The sequence below is a fragment of the Cetorhinus maximus genome, chromosome 3, assembly GCF_964194155.1.
Source record: "Cetorhinus maximus chromosome 3, sCetMax3.hap1.1, whole genome shotgun sequence".
Taxonomy (NCBI): domain Eukaryota; kingdom Metazoa; phylum Chordata; class Chondrichthyes; order Lamniformes; family Cetorhinidae; genus Cetorhinus; species Cetorhinus maximus.
The window spans coordinates 59663772-59688403 of record NC_135881.1 but is presented as its reverse complement, the minus strand read 5'-3'; the positions used below and the strand labels follow the sequence as shown (position 1 = coordinate 59688403).

Sequence of the window (24632 nt, the reverse complement as noted above, 5' to 3'; positions counted from 1 at the left end):
TAACCTATACCATTAGAGTTTATCTTTAAAAGTAATTTTCCTAATATAGTAACTATTTGAAACTGAGCTAGGAACGTTCATTTTATACCTGAAGGTGAATTGGATTTGTGTCGTAGGATTTTTTTTTTAACCAGCTGATTTTCTTTTTACAAAGTTAATCTCTGGAGTGCATGCTGATTGCCCGTGGATTGCCCTTGTTGTGAATGTTATGTGTAAAATCATAAAATGATGTGTAACATAGAAGGAGGCCATTCGGCCCATCATACCCATACCAGTCCTTTAGTTGACCTATCCAATTAGTCCCAATCTCCAGCTATTTCCCCATAATAAAGTAATACATACATTAAGATTTGAACTTTGTTAAAAATTATAATCCTTGTGTAATCACCGAAGTTCAAGATACAGTGTTTGTAAACTGGGGCTCCAGCACTACCGAACAGCTGGGGGTAGAGCTAGATTGCTCTCATTTTACCTGCACAATTTGTCTGAAACTGCCCAAAGAGCATAAAAGATCAGGAAAGTTTAAGTTAGGTCATGCCTAAATTGAGTTTCTGTGATCATTACCGCTGCTTTAAAAAAAACATTGTTCCTCCCACAAAACTGGCCATGCCCCCAGAACAAAATAACGAGCATGGCAAGATTCTGCTGATTACTTCCATTCGAGGAGGCTCTCCTAATTTAACTTTTTAAGCAGATTTTGAACTTCTTTAAGTATTAAGGAATACATAATTTACTAAGAAATTGTCTAATGTACACCAGTGAAACTAGTAATTTTTTTTAATAGCTTATAGCTTTATTTAGTTATTTTCAGTTATTTAAAATCAGGTGAGACACTCTTAAAAATGCTTATTTTTGTGATATTCCCAATGCACTAGATTAGTGCGTTAAATACACCAATAAATATTTTTTGATGCAAGGCAAAAAAAAATTGTGCTACCCAATTGCATCAGTTCACAGAAGATTTTACATTTGTGATTATGCCAAAAGGTTTGAGCGGAAGCTTGAATCATAACTGTACTTTGGAAAACCAGCACAATTTGAGCCCAAGTTGCTGATTCCTCCCAAAGTACAAATTGATGTTGGTACCTTGGCAAAAAAGCTGGGCAACAGGTCAAAGCTGCCACCCACAGGAATGTGGGTATACTGCAGCTGTTTCTTCACAAATTCTACTGAACCCACTCATTTGCCTTGAGGAAGAGGCCTAACAGAATTCAAATTGCAAATAAAGCTCTGCTAAATTTTTTCCTGTCCAAAAAGAATAATTAAGCAGAATATCAAGATATCAGTCCAACCTTGCATTTCATATTATTCAACACTCACCAGTTACATCTCATAAGTGATGTATTCGTTATCCCAGTGGCATAAATATTCCTCGGAGTATTGAATGATCTGTTTCAGTCCTTTTCTATATAACCTTCAGTCTCTTTCAAGATACTTATTCAGTTTCATTTTTGAAATGAGTAATTGGCGTGACATTAACTGCTACAGTTGGGAATGTATTTCACAAATCTCCTCGGAAGGAGTTTCCTTCTGCTCTTAAGACTCATTTGAGGCTGATTGTTGGACTACAGTCCTTCAATTTTACAATTGCAGTTAGAGTGAAATAGCAAGCTTATATAGAATGGTACAACAGAAGAGGAAGCCATTCAGCCCATCATGTCTGGTGAGCTATCCCAATTAATTCCCTTCCCCTTCCATTTCCTGATAACTCTAATTTTAATGAATTTGATTCTGTCATCTTGTCACTCCTTTTTTTTTAATAAAAGTATCTTCAGCGTTGCAACCTGCTTTAGCTTTACCTCCCAGAGCCCTCCCTGTTTCTTTTCTTTAAACTGTACCACTGCTTGCTAATAGCAGTTTCGTGCTGTGTTGAACCTTTAAATGTTTAATTCGTTCTTCCTACCCTTTGGTCAGAAGTAATCAATTCTTATCTATGTTTATTATGCGTTTTAAATTATTCCTTTGCCTTACCTCTTCATCTGGTACTTGCAATCCAATTTTCCTAACCCTTATATCTGAGTTCATTACTTATTTACTAAATCATTTCAGTCATGTACACATTTAAATGTCAATCATTAAAGTCAATGACCCTGCGTTTTCTTTTTATGTGCCTAGATGATACAGATACTATAATATCTAAAATCTTTACTTTAAACTTTTGGGGTACATTTTAATCCATTCATTAATACTAATGTAAAAAAAATCAGTGTGAATGTAAGGCAGACATCGCCACTTTATATTCACAATATTTTGCTAAAAGAAATAGATGAAAATATACACCTTTGTATCGTTATTGCTTCTTCAGCTCAGTCAGGCCTTTAATCAAAGGTATTATTTGTTCTCCTTCGTTAACTGCTAATTTTAAACTATTTAGAAGTTGAATTTAATGACCACATAATATGTATTGAATTTTAAAAAGGCTTCCTTCTGAACGGATGTAAATGAGTAACTTGTAAATTTACTTTGACAGATATGTGTGGGTTTAAATTGGCAAGAAGTATAGCCACGGGAACTAAGATTGTACCAAATTATTCTCTCTAAACAATGCTAAAATAAGGATAAGACTATGGGTTCTTCAATTGTAAATGTTTTTCTTTAATCTATTTCCAACTCACAATGTTGAGAAACCTTTTAATGCTCAATCCTAGAATATGAAACGTCAACAGCTGATGATGAAATCTTTTGCAAAGCATTACAAACTGATGACTGACTGCCAGAATGGCAGAGGTAAGTAGCTTGGTTTCATTGATTTGGTATTTACTGAGTTTCTAAATTAATACTTGCAGATTTTATGTATAATTAATTAAATGCTCCAATTACATTAATACTTTAGGTTTTGACCGACATCTGCTGGGTCTGCTGCTTGTAGCTAAACAGGAAGGTCTTCCTGTGCCAGAGCTCTATTCAGATCCTGCCTTTACTAAAAGGTAATTCTTGTTCCCTGTTTCACAGATTACAATAAAAATAACATGACCTGTTACAGGTAAGATGTGGGTTAGCTCACTGTATGCTTTCATGACAATTTGCCATTAAGTTGCTTACTTTGTTTCTTTTGTTTTAACAGTGGTGGTGGAGGAAACTTTGTTCTTTCAACTAGCCTTGTTGGATATACTACAGTCCTGGGTGCTGTCCTTCCTATGGTCCACAATGGCTATGGATTTTTCTACCGTATCCGAGATGACAGGTGATTGTCACAATGCATATTCAGGGTATCTGTAGAATATAAGAAATGTGGCAATAAAATGCATGGGAGAAATCTTTATTCAGTGACGATCAGATTTTACAGACATACTTGAGCATCCCCAGTTTTCATTGCCCCACCATGGTGATTGTGCCTTCAGCTACCTAGGCCGTAAACTCTAGAATTCCCTCCTTAGGCCATCTGGCCTAATATCGCCTTATGTGGCTCAGTGTCTTAATTGTGTTTTATAATGTTCCTGTGAAGTGCCTTGGGACATTTTGTTATATGAAAGTCATTAAATACAGGTTGTTGTGTAGAGATTTTTGTTATGCTTTCTTTTTTAGTTCCCATGAGAATGACAAGTAAATGTTGTATGGTATTCAGAAGACATATACATTGTAGTAAAAGCAAGCAATGTAATAACTCAATCCTTGAATTCCATACATGTAGATAAATATACGACTGTGCAACATTTCCAAGGGCGAAGTTTTCCGTGCCTGATGGCAGCGGGTATGATAGGTGGCGTGTGCGGACAATATGGCGCGATTAGTTTCACAACGGCGAGAAGGCAAGTCACAACCCCCCGCTCAGCTTGCCGGCGGTGGAATGTGTTTCCCGCCAACAGTCGTCGGGGAGCTCATTGTAATACATCAGCATATCATTAAAAGGCCATCCCGCCAGGCTCCTGGACCCCACCGGTCCGTCCATCCACGTCAGCGGGAAAGCACGTCGGCATGTTTCACAACAGCACACAGGTGACGTGCACGTGGTGGCCTTCACTTTGGGGGAAACTGAGATGAGTGAACAGCATCATTTCCCACAGCTCACCAGGGTCTCCTGTTGCTTTGCAGGCTTCAGGGGCACCAGGGGGCCTGGGTGAAGTGCCGCCCTGCCACAGAGGCGACTGTTGCTGTTGTCAGAGGGGTTGGAGGGGGGCAACTATTGTCCAGACTCGGAGGCAACTGTTGCTGTTGTCGGAAGGAAAGGTGCTAAGTACACCCATGCTAACCACATCTTTCTTTCTTTCTTTTATGTAGGAGGACCACATCAGGATCATGGAGCCTGGTGACCTAGCTGTATGCCTGATGGCCTACAGAGAGTGAAGAAGACGAAGGAGAGAGTGACTGAGGCTCCTGGCCGCGCAAAGGCAGGAGCAGCAACACAGGAAGAAGGGGCAGCTGGGGCTCCCGCACATGCTGCCCAGGAGCCACAGTGAGCCGTGCTGGTCGGCGCCTAGTGATAGCCAGGGTCTATGGACGCCACCTGCCATTCCTGCAGATAACTGGGAACCAGTGTCACCGATGACTGCTCATGTCACTCACATGGTGGCCCACAACTGCCACTTGCTGCAGGACTTGGCACCAAGGGGACATGGAGGGCATCCACTGCCAGTGGCTGTGAAAGTGACTGCGGCGCTCAATTTCTATGCTAGTGGCTCCTTTCAGGGCTCCTCAGGTGACCTCTGTGGGATTTCACAAGCCGCCACCCACAAATACATCCATGAGGTCATGGATGCCATCTTCTCCATGGCACACAACTTTGTGCATTTCGCCTGAGACCGGGACAGCCAGAATGCAGTTGGATTAGCCCGGATCTCGGGATTCCCACAGGTGCAGGGTGCGATTGACTGCACTCATGTGGCGCTCAGGTCTCCGTCGCTACACATGGTGGACTACATCAACCACAAGGGATTCCACTCACTGAATGTGCAGCTGGTGTGTGACCACCAGAAACACATCCTGCAGATGTGCGCACGGTTTCCAGGGAGTGTACATGATGCCTACATCCTCAGTCGGTCACAGATTCTTGGAGTCTTTCAGGATCCACAGAAGTTGCAGGGATGGCTCCTTGGGGACAGAATATGATTGATGACACCCATGGGGCGGCCTCAGACTGCAGCAGAATGATGTTATAACGAGGCTCATGTTGCAACTTGCAACTTGGTGGAGCAGACCATCGGGATGCTGAAGATGAGGTTCCGGTGTCTGGACCAGTCTGGTGGAGCCTTGCAATACAGTCCGTGGAGAGTGTCACGCATCATCGTCGTCATCTGCGCCCTTTACAACCTGGCACCCCAAAGGGGAGATGAACTGGCTGAGGAGGAGATGGAGTAGCTGCACATCTCCTCTGATGAGGAGGACGCCGACAGGGATGAGGGTGAGGAGGTCCTTGGAGTTGACAATGACAGGGATGAGGCCCACGCACTAGCTAGACAAGGCAGGCGCGCTCGTGAGGCCCTCATAGCTGCTAGATAAGTGGAGGTTGACTCCAGTCTGGCTTGTGCGCGAATACCCTCTGTGAGAATGCTCCTGTCATGGAGATGCCGTGGAGGCCCTAATAGTTGCTCGATTGCAGGAGGATGATGACGACATCTAGTGAGGACACTCCATAAATCTTCACATAGCCTCTGAGAATGTCTGACTCCTGTCTGGCCGAGGGCAGCTCGCTTGCACTCCTTGATCAGGGCCACATCATAGACACGCGGCCAAGAAACTTTAGAAGCATCTGATGCTTTGTCTGCCTTCAGCACCTGAGCCCTTCAGGAGCTGGAGCACAGCACCAGTGGTCACAGATGCTGAAGAGATGGGGGCCAGCCCCTCCTTAAAGGTGCTGAGAACACAGCGAGAGAATGAGAGAGCTCTGTGGTGCCTACCCACTATATTCTGGCAGCAATGACCTGCGCTGCTGAGGTGTAGGCATCAGTAATGTTTCCAGGGAGTGTGAGGCTGGACCATCACTTTGGTCTGAAGGCTGCACAGAGAACAGGGAAGAGGCCCTGGACTGAGACACCTACCTTTATCTTGTTCAGAAAGTTTTCAAATCTGAATGACAAGAACATTGCTCATCAGAACAAGGAGCCACAGGTAGGGAGACATTCTTGAGAGCTTATTGACAATAATGAACAGTATGTACAAGTGATTAACACCCGTGCCCAGGCTGTGAACTAATTCTCCTTAACTTTTGTTAATTTAGTTTATTTGGTTGACTCCAAAAGAGTTCATTCTCCTTAACTTTCTTAACACTGCATCTAAGTCTTGGTGCTCCCTGGACATCCACAGCAGAGGTGGAGGCGGCCTGCTGAGTGCGACGCCCTGTCTGTGATGACTTTGGTGGACAGCCGAGACTTGGTGGGCCCCGAACTGCTTTCGGGGTCCTGCTGTGTGGCAGTGGCACCCTCCTCGGCCTGTGGAGCTGCAGCTGCTGAGGTCATAGGAAGAGGGGTTTCGGATGGGCCGATCGTTCCCGGAGTCACCTGAAGGATGAGCCCGGAGTGCACACCTGCTGATCCTCCTCCCTATGGGTGCCCAATTGCCCCTGGCTGACTCCTTGAAGGGAAGGAGTAGCTGGAGTGAGACTGAGCTGCTTAGCACCCCTCTCGCGTACACACTGTTGGAGGCCAACTATGCCGCCAGTGATGAAGTTGAGCCCACACAGCAATGCAGGGGCGACATCCTGGACCAAGGTCTCCATGGAGGCTGCGTTCCTACTAGTGTTGACCTCAGTGTGTTGGCATGCCGGCACTATCACCTCAGCCTGAAGGCGGGCAGACTCCTCCATTGTTCCTTGCAATCTGAGGCGTGCAGCAGACATCCCTTTCTGATGGTCCCGAGCTTGCCTTTGCAACTGCAGCAACTGTGACGTGACCGAGTCCAGAGGCTTGTCATCTGACTCGGACTCAGCAGACTCTGGCCTCCAGCAGTCCCCTGAGTGCCTGGGACCTGGGAAGTACCTGCCTCCGCCTGCTGTGGATCAGACAGTGTGATGCGCTCACCAGATTGTGATCCCATGTCTATTCTAAAGCTAGGTCCCACCGAAGTGTGTGTCTCTGTGCTGGTGGAGGGTGTGGGTGAGCACTGTGACAGAACTTCGAGGAGGGTGCCTTCAGATTCCTTTTCAGAGGTTGCTTTGGGGCTTGCTTAGATACCCTGGTCATAGACTCTGTCGGCTGTTTGGCAGCTGTGCCTGCGGAAGCAAGGATAGATAATTAGTGCATGGCAGTGGCTTGTGAAACAGGACACATCACTCACAGCATGGTTATCTGACGGATGTTGCACTGCTGGATTCTCACTTGGTAAAGCAGCGCCAACCTCACCGCCAGCACAGGACCGGTCCCGGTCATCGCCGGCCAGCTGGATGGCTCTGTTTTCAAAGTCCGTGAGGACCTTGATTTCAGGCATTCCGCCACTGGTCTGTGACCTCACCCTCTTGTTGTGTACCAGCTTGTCCTGCATGGATAGAGATGGAGAAAGTGTAAGCAGGACATCTGCCAGGCCAGATGATAAATGTGCTTGGCCTGTGCGGGTGGTGAGTGGTCCCATGAATGGGCTGAGGACAATGAAGTTGTGTATAAGAGAGAGTGAATGGTGATGTCCCTTAAACTGGCAGTGAGTGAGGGCCCTATGGATGTGTGCTGGGTTTGTGAGTGTGAGAGTTGAGAGTGATGAAAAGAGTGACTTACCCTGGTGGAACAGGAGACATAATTCATCCTTCTGCGGCACTAAGTGGCTGTCCTCTTCTGAAGGGCATTGGTGCTGACCACCGCTGCCACCACCTCCCAAGCCCGATTGGCCACATTGCCACCCCTCCTGCGGCCAGAGCAAGGGTACAGAACATACCGGCAGGCCTCCATGGCATCGAACAGTCGCTCAAGGAACCAGTCATTAAACTACGGGGTCTGTGGCCCTTTTTCCTTTGCCGGCCATCTCTACCGGGCAGCGGTGGTGAGCTTGTAGCGATGAGTGGCGTGCTGGCAGCTGCCTTTTAAACATGGCGGCCGGCGTGATGCAATGGCTGGGTAATAGCGGGAGGAAATGGCGTGTTTCCCAGGAATGCATAAATAGTGTGGCGAGTTTAGGATGAAATGGCGTGAAAACCCACCATCGTTGTCGGCGGGTAGGACGCTATTTTGCCCGCCCGCTACTGCACTTAGTGCAAATTTGGGAAAATTCCGCCCCAAGTCTTCAATACAAGTTCAGATTCAGGATGTTGATTTTAAAATATGTTTTATTTCTGGGTTTAAAAATCATTTGATGTCTTGAGCAGTGGAGTTCTAGGTAGAGAAGTCAATTTAGATGTAAGGCTCTTGATGCCCACTGAGTATCTGGAAAAGACACCATTATTTTCACAATGCCCAGAAAAGGTTGCATAACTCATGGAATAACACAGATAAGAAAAACCATGTAACAAGCTTTTCAGCATCTGCAATTGATAAAAGGTTACCCTTTCATTGTTTAAATTATTAACCACTTCTTTCATTTGCAAAAAGGCCAGCTATGCCTTCCTATAATTAACTATATTTATAACACATGTTATGATCTGGCAGGTGGCATTTGCCAGGCTGGCCAAAACCACAAGGGAAACTTGGCCAAGCTATTACAAAGATTTTGCATTTCACGTTGATTACGAGAAGGCTTGTGCACTGAAGTCAGAAGTAATGAGTCCGCTGCCATCTTTAGAGATTTTAACGATTAAATTAAAACATTTGTTAACAAAAAACTTAAACACACAGAGGATTACAGTTACACGGTTACAATAGTTCCCAAAATTTCTACTTAACCAGACTGTCAAGCACACACCTCCTTTAAGGCAACAGTCCAAATAGATTGCAAATTTATTAAGTCATCCAGCAATTTTACCACAAGCACCCACTGGACAAATGGATTTCCAAAGGGCCATACAGACTCGAAACATTAACTCTGTTTCTCTCTCCACAGATGCTGTCAGACCTGCTGAGTTTTTCCAGCATTTTCTGTTTTAATTTCAGATTTCCAGCCACTGCAGTATTTTGCTTTTATCTTGGTGACTTGAACAGCAAACTTCTTCAGGGTGGCTAGAGGCTTTTTTTCCGCCAGCCTGTTTCACACAGTCACTTTTCCAGATCTCTCACAGCTACCCCTCATACAGCCTTCCATCCTTCTTTAAATATATTTCTCCCTTTTTAATCTGTAAATCCCATTGTTTCAACTTGTCTTTAGACGTTATTTTTCCCAGGATATAAAAAAATCTTTCATGTTATCATTATGTTTGGACAGAATTTTCAGCATCCATATAATTAGGTGACTCATTCTGATGCGTGGACATTTTTTTCGCCATTTTAAAATCTTTGTTTATGGCTTTTGGATCCTTCAGCTCCCTGAGGCAGCTCTCTGTCTTCAGGGAAGCTACTGTGAGCACTCCCCCGAGCCTGCGCCGCCTTTGGCGTCGTCCCCCCACCCCCAACCCTGTGCCGGCAGCACTGAGCATTTCAGCGAGCCTTTCACGCTGGCTGGCCGTGAATTGGCGTTCGAAGGCGAATCGCAGGCGGCAGCCCGTTTCCTGGCCGCTCACAGGCCCGCCAACCACGCCCGCATGCCAAATTCAAAATCCTGCCCCTGGTGAAGCTATAACACAGGACAACCTGCATGCCAAACAGCATAAGCAGCAAGTGATAGAACTAAGCGATCCCACAACCAACGGATCAGATCTAAGCTCTGCAGTCCTGCCACATCCAGTCATGAATGGTGGTTGACAATTAAACAACTCCTTGGAGGGGGAGGGTCCACAAATATCCCCATCCTCAATGATGGGGGAGCCCAGCACAGCAGTGCAAAAGATAAGGCTGAAGCATTTGTTACAATCTTCAACCAGAAGGAGATGATTCATCTCTGCCTCCTACAGAGGGCCCTAGCATCACTGCTGCCAGTCTTCAGCCAATTCGATTCGCTCCACATGATGTCAAGAAACAGCTGTAGGCACTGGATACTGCAAAGGCCATGGGCCCTGACAACATTCCGGCAATAGTACTGAAGACTTGTGCTCCAGAACTTGCCATGCCCCTAGCCAAGCTGTTCCAGTACAGTAACAGCACTGGCATCTACCCAGCTATGTGGAAAATTGCCCAGGTATGTCCTGTATACAAAAAGCAGGACAAATCCAACCAGGCCAATTACCACCCCATCAGTCTACTCTCGATCATCAGTAAAGTAATGGAAGGAGTCATTAACAGTGCTATCACGTAGCCCTTGCTTAGCAATAACCTGCTCACTGATGCCCAGTTTGGGTTCCGCCAGGGTCACTCAGCTCCTGACATCATTACAGCCTTGGTTCAAACATGGACCAAAGAGCTGAACCCCAGATGTGAGGTGAGAGTGACTGCCCTTGACTTCAAGGCTGCATTTGACCGCGTGTGGCATCACGGAGCCCTAGCAAAACTGGAGACAATGAGAATCGGGGGAAAACTCTCTGGTGGTTGGAGTCATACCTAGCACAAAGGAAGATGGTTGTGGTTGTTGGAGGTCAGTCATCTCAGCTCCAGGACATCACTGCAGGAGTTCCTCAGGATTGTGTCCTCAGCCCAACCATCTTCAGCTGCTTCATCAATGACCTTCCATCATAAGGTCAGAAGTGGGGATGTTCGCTGATGATTACGAAATGTTCAACACCATTCGCGACTCCTCAGATACTGAAGCAGTCCATGTCCAAGTGCAACAAGACCTGGACAATATCCAGGCTTGGGCTGACAAGTGGCAAATAACATTCATGCCACACAAGTGCCAGGCAATGACCATCTCCAACAAGAGAGAATCTAACCACTGCCCCTTGACATTCAATGCCATTACCATCACTGAATCTCCCACAATCAACATCCTGGGAGCTGACCAGAAACTGAACTGGACTAGCCATATAAATAATGCAGCCTCAAGAGCAGGTCAGAGGCTAGGAACCCTGTGATGAGTAACTCATCTCCTGACTCCCCGAAGCCTGTCCCCCATCTACAAGGCACAAGTCAGGAGTGTGATGGAATACTCCACACCTGGATGAGTGCAGCTCCCACAACACTCAAGAAGTTTGATACCATCCAGGACAAAGCAGCTCGCTTGATTGGCACCGCATCCACAAACATTCACTCCCTCCACCACTGACACACAGTAAAAGCAGTGTGTACCATATACAAAATGCACTGCAGAAATTGACCAAGGCTCCTTATACAGCACCTTACAAACCCACAACCACTACCATCTAGAAGCGCAAGGGGGATAGATGGGAACAACACCACCTGGAAATTCCCCTCCAAGTCACTCACCATCCTGACTTGGAAATATATTGCCGTTCCTTCGTTGTCGCTGGGTCAAAATCCTGGAACTCCCTTCCTAACAGCACTGTGGGTGTACCTACACCACACAGACTGCAGCAGTTCAAGAAGGCAGCTCACCACCACCTTCCCAAGGACAACTTGGGATGGACAAAGCCCACATCCTGTGAATGAATAAAAAAAAATCATGTAGCTAAATTTGCTTTCCCCAGCTTATTCCCACAAATGGCTTTGTGTGACTGCAATAGCTTCTCCAAATCACTTTGACACTTGTCTGGAAGATAACTCAATGTTACATTTAAATTTTTAAGTACCGCTTCATTATCCAATTTGATTAGATGAAAGTCAATTGCAGAATCCTTCATTTCTACCTCTTTCTCCTTATCTACCATTACTAACCCTTCCTTTTGGCTATCTTCCTGTCAAAGTACTTTTTAAGCATATTTATATAACACACCCTCTGCTTCTTCTATCTGGAGTATTTATTAAATAATTTACTTCACTCAGTCTCTTTTCAATCCTGTAATGACCACTAAACTTTTCCTTTAATGTTTCACCTGACACTGGTACAAAACTAACACATTTTCCTCAGCAACAAAACTTTGAGCTTTTGCCCTCTTCTGCCTTTGTCTTCATCACCTGCTGTGACATCTTTAAATGTTTGTTAGCTAGCTCACGTGCTCTGTTCAATCTTTCTTTGAATTCTGCCTTTAGGGAGGTGGTGGCATAGTGGTATTGTCACTGGACCTAGTATTCCAGAGACCCAGAATAATGCTTTGGGGATGTGGGTTCAAACAGTAGATGGTGAAATTTGAATACAATAAGAATCTGGAATTAAAAGTCTGACGATGACCATGAAACCATTGCCAATTGTCATAAAAACCCATCTCATTCACTAATGTCCTTTAGGGAAGGAAATCTGCCATCCTTACCTGGTCCGGCCTATATGTGATCACGGACCCACAGCAATGTGGTTGACTTCTACATGTTGGCCGAGGCAGTGACGCCCACATCCCACAAACGAATCATAAAAAAAAAACATAATCCAGGCGAGCAGTTTCTGAACTCCGATCCACTAGTTTCTCCTGAATCAACTAAACTTACTTCATGATCATAGACTAATTCAAAAGAACTAAATTCTGTCAATTCATTAGGGACACCCCTAATAGCACTAAGAAGAATAGAATCCCCGATCCCAGACCTGCTCTCATCATAGTTTTTAAAGTTCTTTGTGATTCAGGGTGATAAGCTGATGATTTAAATTGTTTAATCCCCAGGCTGTTCCAGTACTTGTTTAAACAGCTGTGACATGAAATCGTATCCTGATCTGATTGTATTTCTTTTGATACCCATATCTTGTAAAAATTGAGTCAACTCCTATACAATTCTCTTTGCTGTGATATTTTGTAAAGGTATTGCTTCAGCTGTGATTGTCAGCAAGTACTGATTTCTACTTTTAGTCTTAGGGAGGGGCCCTACACAATCAATCAGGACCCTGGTAAAAGGTTCCTCAAATGCTTGAATCAGAACTAAAGGTGCAGTTTTAGTCACTGCTTGAGATTTTCCTGTCACCTGACATGTGTGATATGATCTACAGAATTTGACTACAACTTTATGAAGTCCAGGCCAATAGAAATGTATTTTAGCCTGAGATTTCCTAATTCCTAAATGTCCAGCTATTGGAATTTTATGAGCTACTCTCAATATTTCAATTCTGTATCCAGATGGTATAATTATTTGATGTGTTACCGTCTACTTCTCATCTGCTGGAATATGAGATGGTCTCTATTTCCTCATTAACACATTACCTTTAAAGTGATAACATTCTGGAATACATTTTACTTCTGTTTCCAAATAAGGCGTCTGATATAACTTCTTTATTTGTGAATCCTTCTGCTATTACTCTACCAATGTCACTGAGCTAAACACTTCCACCTCATTCTCTTCAACCACCTCTTCCTGAACAATCCTTTCGAAGACAGATCCAGCTAATTGGATGTCAGCATCCTTTCCCTGCTTTTTAGATTCCTCCTCTTCCTGTTTCAACCTGTGAGTTTGTGGTCTCATTACTACACAATCTGGAAACAATCCAGGATGCTCTTTCTGCAACATCTCTGTTGAATGCATCTCCACAGGCTGCTCAACTACAGCAGACATCACCAACTTATGTGACGCAGCTATATCATTACCAAAGATAACTTGAATCCCTACAATGGGCAATTTTTCCACTGCTCCAACAATCAGCTCTCATGTTTTCAATTTACTCTTTAAATTTACCTTCCACAGTGGAATAGGTTTAGCATCTCCAGGAATTCCACTTATTACCACTCTTTCCTGCAATACTCCCTCTGGACAACAAATAGCACTATTCCATACATTAAGGACTGACTAGCCCCTGTAGCCCTTAAAATTTTAACATCTTTGCCTGCTCTACCTTGCACACATGGAAACACTTTCCCTTCACACACAAAATCTTTAAACATTTCTGTAGCCTGCCTTTCAGAACTCCCTTGTGTAAATTGTGAACACATTCCCACTTCTTTAACTACCACTGATTCTTCCTGCTCCACCTGTACACAAACCACTTTTTTTTTTTGCTTCTGGATCTCAGAACCCACAGTATTCTCATTTCCAGAACTTTTCTGTGTTCCAGTTACTGCAATAGGTTTTCCCTGTAATCTCCAACACATTGACTTTGTGTGCCCAACCTTATTACAGTGAAAGCATTTAAGTTTTCAAGTGTCACATCTACCCTTAACACCTTCCATTCTGGTCTGAGGAGAAACTTGCTGAAAATTTCCAACTGCTCCTTCTCTTCCCTGCCACCCTTTCTCTTCCCATTTCCTACCCTTCTCGGATTTAAAAGGATGACAAAAAAAAGGTTTAGAGGTATGGACTAACTCATTTTCATCAGCAATCTCTGTTGCTTGCCTAGCTGTTTTAATCCTCTTCTTCCACATGAGTTCTAACTACCGAAGGAATTGAATCTTTAAATTCTTCCAAAAGAATTACTTCTCTAAGAATTGCATATGTTGTCTCTACATTTAATGCCCATATCCACCGGTCAAAATTACTTTGGGCAAAATTTTTAGCTCAGCGGGCGGGTACGCACCCGACCCACTTGAGCGTGAAATGATGCCCGTTGACGTTGGTTGAGCATCCTGACATCAACGCACAGTTGTGCACTAGTTCAGTCGGTGGGCGCACGCCGGAGTCGGCAGTGCACCCGCTAACAATTAAAAGGCCTGTTAAGTCCATTAAAGAATCAAGTAAGTTAAATTTTTCGCTGCCTGTCCAACTTTACGGGTGGTAGGCAGGGGAAAAGACCAAGCAGCCTTTGCATTTTTTTGGAAACCTCATCCACAGGCGGGATGAGGTTTCCAAAAGCAAATAAAAATAAAATAATAAAAGTTTTAAAATTTAGTTAATAACATGTCCCTGCTCGTGTGACAGAGTCACATGAGTGGGGACATGTTTCATTATATTTTTCAAATCTTTATTTTAAAAAAAACGCTTCATCTCCCTGAGGCAAGGAGATTTTCAAGTGCTCACCCGCATGCATGTGCGCAGTTCATGCTCACCCCGCTCGCCCTCCACTCAGCCCCCACACAGGCAGCATTGAGCGCTGCCACTCGCATTTCATGTTGGGCGGGTCTTAATTGGCTCGCCAGCATGAAATCTCGGTCCGGCCCTGAAAGTGGGCAGCAATCGGCTTCCCAACTACTCCCACTGAGCCCGCCTGACATGGGCTAGATTCTGCCCTCTGTTTTACTCTCCCAAACTCAATATAAATCTGACTAGGCTGTTTCCTCACATTCCAAAATTTCTGCCTGTATGCCTCAGGAATCAACCCATACGCACTCAGAATAGCCTGCATCATAATCCATCTATACCTCTGACAGTGATGCATATACCTCATGAGCTCTGCCTACCAACTTAGACTGTGAAAGCAATGTCCAGATTTCTTGGATCATTTCAGTTGCTTAGCTATCTTCTCAAACAAAATAAAGAATGCCTCAACATCTCTTTCATCAAACTTCGAAAGAGCCTGCACCAACTTAAACATCTCCCCACTGGGTTTTGGGTTGGAAGTGGTTGTTTCCACATCTTTCCTCAGCATCTGAAGTCTCTTTTAACTTCCAGCTTTTAAGCTGATATTCTTTTTCCCTTTCCTTTTTCCTCCAATGCTAATTTCTCCTTCTGAAGATCAAGTTTTCTCATTTCCATTTCTCTTTGAAATGCTCTCTCTTTGTCCTTTTCCTCTAATTCAAGTTTTTCATCCCCATTGCATGTTCATGGTCAGGCTTCTTCATTTGTAACTTAAGCCTCGCTACCTCCAGCTGTGACTCACTAGTTCCCAGTATTCCTTCCAATTTCAAATGCTGTGGTATTACTTCAATAATGTCCGCTTTCTTTGCCCCTGCGGTTAGTCCTAACCACAAGATATCTGCAAATTCTGTTAACTGTGCCATAGTTACTTTTTGTAAACCAATCAGGGTTACACCTTCTACTCCCAAAAAAGTCTTAGCAATTGTTAAAGCCATTTTTGCAGTCCAACCACTTTAAACTCACTTCACACCAGCTCCTGAGTTCAATGTTCTTCTCGAACTCATAGCCTTAAGATTCACCAACTCCAAGCCAATCAAGGAATTTTTAAAATCCTGCAAAGAGCCCCCAATTCTGTTATGATATGGCAGTTGGTATTTGCCAAGCTGACCAAATCCACAAGGGAAACTTGGCCACGCTATCACAACGATTTTGCTGTTTATATTTATTATGAGAAGGCTTGTGCACTGATGTCAGAAGTAATGAGTCCACTACCGCCTTTAGAGATTTTAAAGATTAAATTAAAACATTTATTAACAAAAAAAGAAAAAAACTTAAACACACAAGATTACAGTTATACGGTTATAACAGTTCCCAAAATTTCTACTTAACCAGGCTCACAACTACACACCCCCTGTAAAGCAAAAGTCCAAATAGATTCCAAATTTATAAAGTCATCCAGCAATATTACCACAAACACCCACTGGACAATGGACTTCCAAAGGCTTTTAACACAACTTTCGTTACTGGAAAGCAAACTTCTTCAGGGTGGCTCAAGGCTTTTTCCCCAAGCCTGTTTCACACAATCACCTTTCCAGATCTCACATGGCCACCCCTCACATAGCCTTCCATCCTCCTTTAAATATATTTCTCCCTTTTTGATCTGTAAATCCCATTGCTTCAACCTTTAGAAGTTACTTTTTCCAGAATATAAAATCTTTCACATTCTCATTATGGCCAGCACTTTTGGGGAAAAAAATCAAAGTAATAACCTCGCCTTATTTATCTTGCCAGTTGTAAACATTTTCTATGTCCCTTTGCCAATCAGACACTTCTCCACTTATCTAAAAATGCTAATTCCATTCACACTGTGTCTGCTGAGACCTCACCCCTAGCTTACTCATCTCCATTTCAAATGCTCATTTTACACCTCACTTCTTTGATAATTTAAACCATGCAGTCTACCGTTTCTAGTTAGCCACACAGATGGAACCATACACATACCCAAATAAAGCCTGCTTTAAAGTATCCCACAGTAATATTAGGAAAAATATGATAGTTCCTTGACACACAATAAGATACTTGGATTGGAATGAATTCCTGGTTGCGTTTCATTCAACTCAGGATTTTACTATATTCTAATCATGCTATTGTTTGGATCTCCATCTTGGACATACTGCAGTTAGTCAGCAGAAACAGTCATTTTTTGACATGAGTCACCACCTTCCTTTAGAAATATATTTAAACATTTGTCCCACTGAAATTGGCTCTTACAGTTCTGAAGTGGCTAATTGCACATAGTTCAAACTGACTTTTTAAAATCTAGGATTCCTTTCAGAAACATTGATATTCACTAGTATAACTAGTCCTTTTGCCAGCTCTCTGAAAGCTTTTGTCTCCTCCCAACCCCTAAACAAGTCTTAATCTATGCCTCACAGTCAGCTCATTAACAAAGTAGGTTACTCAGCGTGAGAGACTTTGCCCACTAAATGCCTAAATCTCATCTATGTTGCATAAAAATTGAATAGTACACTAGGAATAATTATGTTTTTGAAATAACAAGTATTAGTTTACATTTTGAGAGGCATAACATGTATGTGCAGATTCAATTTTCTACATTTTTGTGGATAAAAATTATGAATGAAAGGTGGCATAATGGAATAGTGTGTTAGAAATACTGGCACCTTGTTATGAAATTGCACAATGCGGACATGTATCCATAGCACCTTACATGCTGACTCCTTGCTATTCCCGAAAGAGAGGCCAATCTTAAACTCTAAAGGTGGGGCAGAACTTTGGTACATCATACCATAAAATGTTTCCTGAATCATCTAGATTAAAAGACCTTTAACTAAACCGCCACTCTCCTTTAGTGTGGCGGGGGTGGGGATGGTAGTGGTTGTGGTGGGGTATCACAATGTTGTATGGCTTTTTTATGTGATTGCTTCATAATGAAATTAATATTCCATTCTTCTCACTCCAGGCGTGAACATGGTGTTGTTTTTGAAAAGTGAAGACTGTAATGTTCTTTTAACAGTGCAGAATTTTGTCCTTTGCCTTAATAGGATTGTCGTAGCCTGTTCTGCCTGGAAGTCGTGTCCAGAGACTGATGCAGAAGAACTGTACAAGGGGCTAGTTCAGTCCTTTCATGAAATGATCAAGTTGACAACAGCGGCCCAGCTTTAAGCAATACCAAAAAGGAGTAAATGCAGCTAAAATGTTCTGAAATGCTAATTCTTTACATATTTGCATTAATATGGTAGTAATTAATGTATGATCTCCTATGAAGTCTATGTTACAAAACTTTACTTGAAGTAACAATGTTTTTTGAATCATTACTTTGCAATATCAATGCAATATTTTTGAAACTATGCACAGTACAATGCAAAAAATGCAGACTCTTAAACCACAGAAGTAAAAATAGAATAATTACAAGGCAATTTTCACATTGTATTTTTAGATTCAGCTTTTAATGGTGTTGAAAAGGAAAAAGTCACAAATAATTATTCATTTTAATTAATCCTTGACAGAACTAGTCTGTTTATTTCATAGAAACATTTTTTGGATCTAGGATTCTGCAAGTAGGAGTGAGATTCTTAATGTCTAGAATTTTAAAAATGTTTTTAAGATATGTAAATATGAAGTAAGAATTTGTTTAATGTTTAGTATGTAAAGTAGAACATCAATATTGGACTAATCTTTGAATTGCATCACTAGGATGCAAAATTTGGGCATCTTTTGCTTAATTCTGTAGTATCCATTGGATAATTGCCAAGGTGAAACATTGGCAAGAAGCTGACTATAGTGATTGCTGCCCATTCTAAAGAAATAGTTTCTCTCTCAACAGATTGAAATGTGTCGAGGGTCTGCATGGTTGTTAGTCGCCAATTGGTACGGGTTGAACATGCAAGCAGAATTAGCAAAATAACTGTGCATACTAATCAAATGTGATTTTTTTCAAAACTGAAATATACTAGCTTGCAGTACCTGTGAAAGATTGTCTTAATCCATGATGGATAATAGGCCCTTGTGATAACTGAAGTGCTAATTGGATAATTGGTGAATTATTTGTTTAGCGTCAATTTTATTTTCCCAGTTACCACAGTTCAAATTTAAGTGTATCAAATGTTTTACTTACTTTCTACCTCTCGTACCTCACTGCACATATTGTCCATTGGAAGTGGAGAAGTTTTTTTTAAAAAGGATTTAGCAGCCAGTGAGAGAGCCCCAAATTCTGCAGGTTAGCTGCATTGCTTCCTATGTTAATACTTAGCGCTGCCGAATGAACTCATCTGGGTCCCTGCAGTTTATTTTTTTGTTTGTATTCAGCACTATTCCTTTTCCCTTTGATTTTTTTTCCCGAGCTAATGCCTTGTTCTGCTTATACCTGGTCAATTTGACTTTTCTCTTTCATTCCCTTCATTTTATTTCGCTAGATTTTCTTCTGTGCGTTTGCCTCATCTATTTTTCCCTTCTCTTCTGGTTTTTATTTGCTTGCATTTCTTCGGATCCCTTCCTTCCCAGTTTAAATGACTTATCCCTATTTACCCATCATTCCAGTTCATTAGCATTCTTCCTGTTGGCAAGTAACCTGTTGCATAAGAGCTCCTTCTTCCCTAGAATTAGTGTGAGGGTCCCCTGAAACACTTATTTGCATCTTTGGACGAAGTGTTAAGCTTTCTAACCTTTTTATCCTTCCCCATTCTAGCATGTAGCAAGGGAACAATCTAAAGATGTTCACCTTTTGAAGTCCTGCTCCTAAATCTGTTTTGTAATCCCCTTTTTCGGGTCTTTCCTATATCATTGGCTCCACTTCCATAATCTGCATACTCTCCAAAATGCCCTTTCCCTACCACTTGGGAGACAAAAGACCTGGGGCTCTTCTCTAGACTGTAAAAAAGAACGGCACCTTCTCCCTAACCATTAGTACTCTTTTATTGGTGTTGCACTTCTAATAGACTGACTAATCTTTCTCTCTTTACATTTAAAAAATAAGACTATAGGATTGAAGCCTCTTCATTACTTACTGAAATTAAATGCATGCATTCTGCTCCTGGAGAAATACTGCTGTACTTGAACAATGTGGAAATAGACAGTAATTGTTCATTAAAAATAAATTGACCTTTAGCAATAGGAGATCTCCAATGGTATTGCTTACAGTATAAGGCCATGCTAATTTGCATTGCAAATCAGGCTTGTTTAGTTAGAGGATAAAATGGATCACCTGCAGCAATGGTCACAGAGTTGTATACATGGGTGTTACCCAAGGTGTGGTTGGAGGTTTACTGGTCAGTGAAGGTTGTACAAGATTGTAATTGTGGAATGAATAAATAAGTGATAAAGCAAGAATGCTTTGGAAAGAAAGAAAATGCTGTATACAGGCTTGCAGCGACCAATGGATAGGAATAGCTAAGGGAAGATAATTGGCAAAAAGATCGAAGGATTGGTGGAGGCAAAAGTAAGAAACAACATGGGCTTCATTATTAAAGGGCAGTACTCTTTTGACAGTTAATCATTTGCAAGTTCCTCTCCAAGTTATGCCCCAACTGACTTGGAACTAAAGCGCCGTAGCTTCACTGTCACTGGGTCAAAATCCTGAAACTCCCTTCCTAACAGCACTATGGGTGTACCTACACTACATGGACTGCAGCTGTTCAAGAAGGCAGCTCACCACCACCTTCTCAAGAGCAGTTAAAGATGGACAATAAATGTTTGCCTGGCCAGCAATGTTGATAACCCAAGAACAAATATTTGAAGAAGTACCCAGGGACAATGGTGTAAAGAGTTGGTGAAATAAAGAGAGATAGGAATTGCTGAAAAAAAAGAGACATTTCGCCTTTTCGTGTCTCACTCTTCATGATAGCTCATAAGAAATTACCAAAATGTAATGAGGGCACAACAATTTATACTGCATGAGAAGAGAGTGCTGATTGGTTGGCAAGTGGACCACAGGACTTGCATATCGATAGCAATGCTGTGTCCGCGTGCTCGCTTGACATTGCAAACTTGTTCACCAATGTACCATTCAAAGAAGCCATAGACATTTGCACCTTGTCACTATACCAAGGCGATCTAGACGCACCACCAATATCTGAATGTGTATTCATTGAACTTATGAATTCAGAATAGCTTGCATCAGATAGCTTGCAAGAAATTTCTAAACTGTAATGGGTGAACATATATACTGCATGAGAAGAGAGTGCTGATTGGTTGGCAAGTGGCCTCTGACTGGGGGAGGCATTGCCATGGAGAATGAAGCATGGAGCAGTTAGCTGCTCAGCTTTGGTCAAATTCAAACCAGGCAGGTCGACTCTGATTGGTCAAGGCATTGCCCTGAGGAATGAACCAGGGAATGACTGTATCCCTAACCTTTGTTTAGATGAAAAAGGTACAAAGTGTACACATGTTCCTCTGTCTGCAAAGGACAGGGTCCTGTGTGTGAATATATGTGGCTTCTAGCACGCATAAGTGAGCCACACTGCTAGCCCGACTGACAATCTTAAATTGGTCTTCAGTGCAATTCTTAGTACAATCAAGATTGTTTAGCAGGTGTTGTCCAATTGTGGAATTACATCTAATGTTAGACACTATGTTTTGAGTTTTGCAAGCACAGGCTGGTTGGGCATGGTCAGTACTGTTGCAAACAGCTGAAGGGACGTGCAGTTTGATACGCTATGCCAATCTTTGAGATGTACGGCCTATATACCTGGCTTCACACCAGCACTGAAATTTATATATCACGTGGTTTATTTGTGTGATAGGCAGGACATCTTTTCGGTTTGATGGCAGCATCCAGTTAGTGGAAAACACCATTCGTATTGCTCCTGTATAGTAACAGCGTGCAATGGCTAACTTCACCAGACTGATTCCTGGGATGGCGGAACTGACATGAGGAGAGATTGAGTCGGTTAGGATTATATTTGCTGGAGTTGAGAAGAATGAGGGGGCATCTCATAGAAACCTATAAAATTCTAACAGGACTAGACAAGGTAGATGCAGGATTTTCCCGATGGTGGGGGAGTCCAGAACCAGGGGTCACAGTCTGAGGATACATTTAGGACTGAGATGAGGGGAAATTTCTTCACCCAGAGAGTGGTGAAGCTGTGGAGTTTGCTACCACAGAAAACCCACCCCAGGCACATAAACACAAAACCTAGGCTGGTGCTCCAGTGTAATACTGATGGAGTGTTGCACTGTCAGAGATGCAGTCTTATGAGTTGTAAAACTTTTTCCCTCTTGGGTGCATGTAAAAGATCCCATCGCACTACTTCAAAGAAGATGGGGACACGATGCACCAAATGACCTCCTATGCTGGAAATTTCTTTGTTTCTAGTTTTTTTCTCTGGAGTCCTGGCTGATATTTATCTCTCAACCAGAATCATTAAAAGTAAATTACCTGGTCATTATCACATTGCTGTGTTCGAACCTTGTGTGCAAATTAGCTGTTACATTACACCAGTGACAACATTTCAAATGTACTTCATTGTGCAGTGCTTTGGGACATCCCCAGGTTGTGAAAATCCCTATATACATGCAAATCTCTATTTCTTTAAGCCCACCCTTCAATCAAGAAGCTTAAAGAGAAATCCCCTTCCTTAGTATATGCAACAGCAACTTTTGCAGACAAAGGAGAGCTTTTATTTTTCTAACTTCACCCTTCAGTTCTGAATAAGTCATATTTGACTTAAAATATTAACTCTGTTTCACTCTTCACAGATGCTGCCAGACCTGCTGAGTATTTCCAGCAGTTTGTTTTTATTTCAGATTTCTGACAAATGCAGTATTTTGCTTTTGGATCTGGGTGTTGCTGCCATTTGTTGCCCATTACTAGTTGCCCTTGAGAAGGTGATGGTAATGTGTGTTAATCTAGGTTGCTCAGAAATGTACCAATTCTAACTGGGCACTCGGGTACATTAACCGTAACCTTCTAAATAACTAATTTTAGGCTCTACGTCGTATCCGTATTAGTTTTTCTATACTTAGTTTATTGAGCATCAGTGAAGGGATAGGAGCAATAGCTGAGCTTAATACTGTTGTGAAATATTACCAAAGTGGCTTCACAGGATGCAGTCCGATTCAGAAAACATGAAAGAAGGGGTAAAGAGAAACATTCATATTACCACCATTGTACTAAAGTTAAGATTCTTCATATCCGTTCACCCAGCTTGGATGTGTATTTAGTCACATCCACTTATTCCACACAGAGCTGATGTGTACATGTTCTAACCCTGTATATGTTTCAAGCACAATCAACTTTACAGAGCTCACCTATATCCAGATGGTATTTGGTAAGGTGCCACATCAAAGGTTATTGCGGAAAATAAAAGCTCATGGTGTAGAGGGTAACATAGCAGCATGGATAGAAGATTGGCTAGCTAACAGGAAACAGAGTGGGCATAAATGGGTCTTTCTGGTTGGCAGGATGTGGTGAGTGGTGTGCCACAGGGATCGGTTCTGGGGCCTCAACATTTTACAATTTATATAAATGATTTTGATGAAGGGACCAAAGGTATGGTTGTTAAATTTGCTGATGACACAAAGATAGAAAAGTAAGTTGTGAAGAGGACATGAGACTACAAAGGGGCATAGATAGGTTAAGTGAGCGGGCAAAGATCTAGCAAATGGAGTATAATGTGGGCAAATGTGAAATTGTCCATTTTGGTAGGAAGAACAAAAAAAAGCATAATATCTAAATGATAGGAGGTTGCAGAGCTCTGAGATTCAGAGGAAACTGTGTGTCCGAGTGCTTGAATTACAAAAGGCTAGTATGCAGGTACAGCAAGGAGTTAGGAAAGCTAATAGAATGTTATCATTTATTGTGAGGGGAATTGATTACAAAATTAGGGAGGTTATGCTTCAGTTGTACAGGGCACCAGTGAGACCACATCTAGAACTGTGTACAGTATTGGTATCCTTATTTAAGGAAAGAAATAAATGCATTGGAAGCAGTTCAGAGGTTTACTAGACTAAAACCAGGAATGGGCAGGTTGTCTTATGAGGAAAGGTTGGACAGGTTAGGCTTGTATCCATTGAAGTTTGGAAGAATAAGAGGCAACATGATTGAAACCTTTAAGATCCTGAGGAATCTTGACAGGATGGATGTGGAGAGGATTTTTCCTCTTATGGGAGAATCTAGAACTAGGTGTCACTGTTTAAAATTAAGGTGTCACTCATTTAAGGCAGAAATGAGCAGAATTTTTTTTTCGCAGAGGGTCGTGAGACTTTGGAACTCTCTTCCTCAAAAGACAGTAGAAGCAGAGTCTTTGAATATTTTTACGGCAGAGCTAGATAGATTGTTGATTAAAAAGAGGTGAAAGGTTTTCAGGGGTAGGCAGGAATGTGGAGTTGAGGTTACAATCAGATCAGCCATGGTTTTATTGAATGGTGGAGCAGGCTCGAAGGCCTGAGTGGCCTACTCTTCCTAATTCGTATGTTCATACATATCCCCACTTTCAGGTCTTTCCATGGCATCTTCCCACCCTATCTTAGTGATTTTCTTCCCATATATTCTTCCATGCATCTGCTTTATTCCACATTCCCCATTTCTCCATCAGCCACCATGGCCCCAATATGGGAGTGTTGGGGTTTGTGGGGGGAGGTTAAGTATCCCATGAACAACTAAGAAGCATGTTTAGTGCAACTGTCAGTGTCACTTCAACTCAGCCATCTTGTATAATTTTACTTCTGGTTTTCAGTTCAATCCCCGGTAGTGCATGTGAGGAGGACTCATGTGCTGTGACCTTAGCACCAGTATTTAAAGGGACAATGCAAAGATGTAATTTAGAGGAGTTGGAAATAGGAAGAGGAAGTTCCAGAATGGAATTATGATGTTCA

At 42.5% G+C, this 24632-nt stretch overlaps 1 protein-coding gene across 5 annotated transcripts in view; it reads left to right on the top strand.

Moving 5' to 3' along the window:
• The window catches only part of crot (carnitine O-octanoyltransferase), a 71701-nt gene that overhangs the window by 37580 nt on the left and 9489 nt on the right, over window positions 1-24632 (top strand). For 3 of the 5 annotated variants that reach the window (XM_078538428.1, XM_078538431.1, XM_078538432.1), the window contains 4 exons: window positions 2649-2727; window positions 2834-2927; window positions 3065-3184; window positions 17864-19931. In XM_078538428.1, coding sequence (XP_078394554.1) covers window positions 2649-2727; window positions 2834-2927; window positions 3065-3184; window positions 17864-17984 — 414 coding nt within the window. In that variant the 3' untranslated portion in view covers window positions 17985-19931. Of the gene's footprint in view, window positions 1-2648; window positions 2728-2833; window positions 2928-3064; window positions 3185-17840; window positions 19932-24632 lie in introns of those variants that run through there. The other 2 variants (XM_078538429.1, XM_078538430.1) reach the window with 2 other exon arrangements.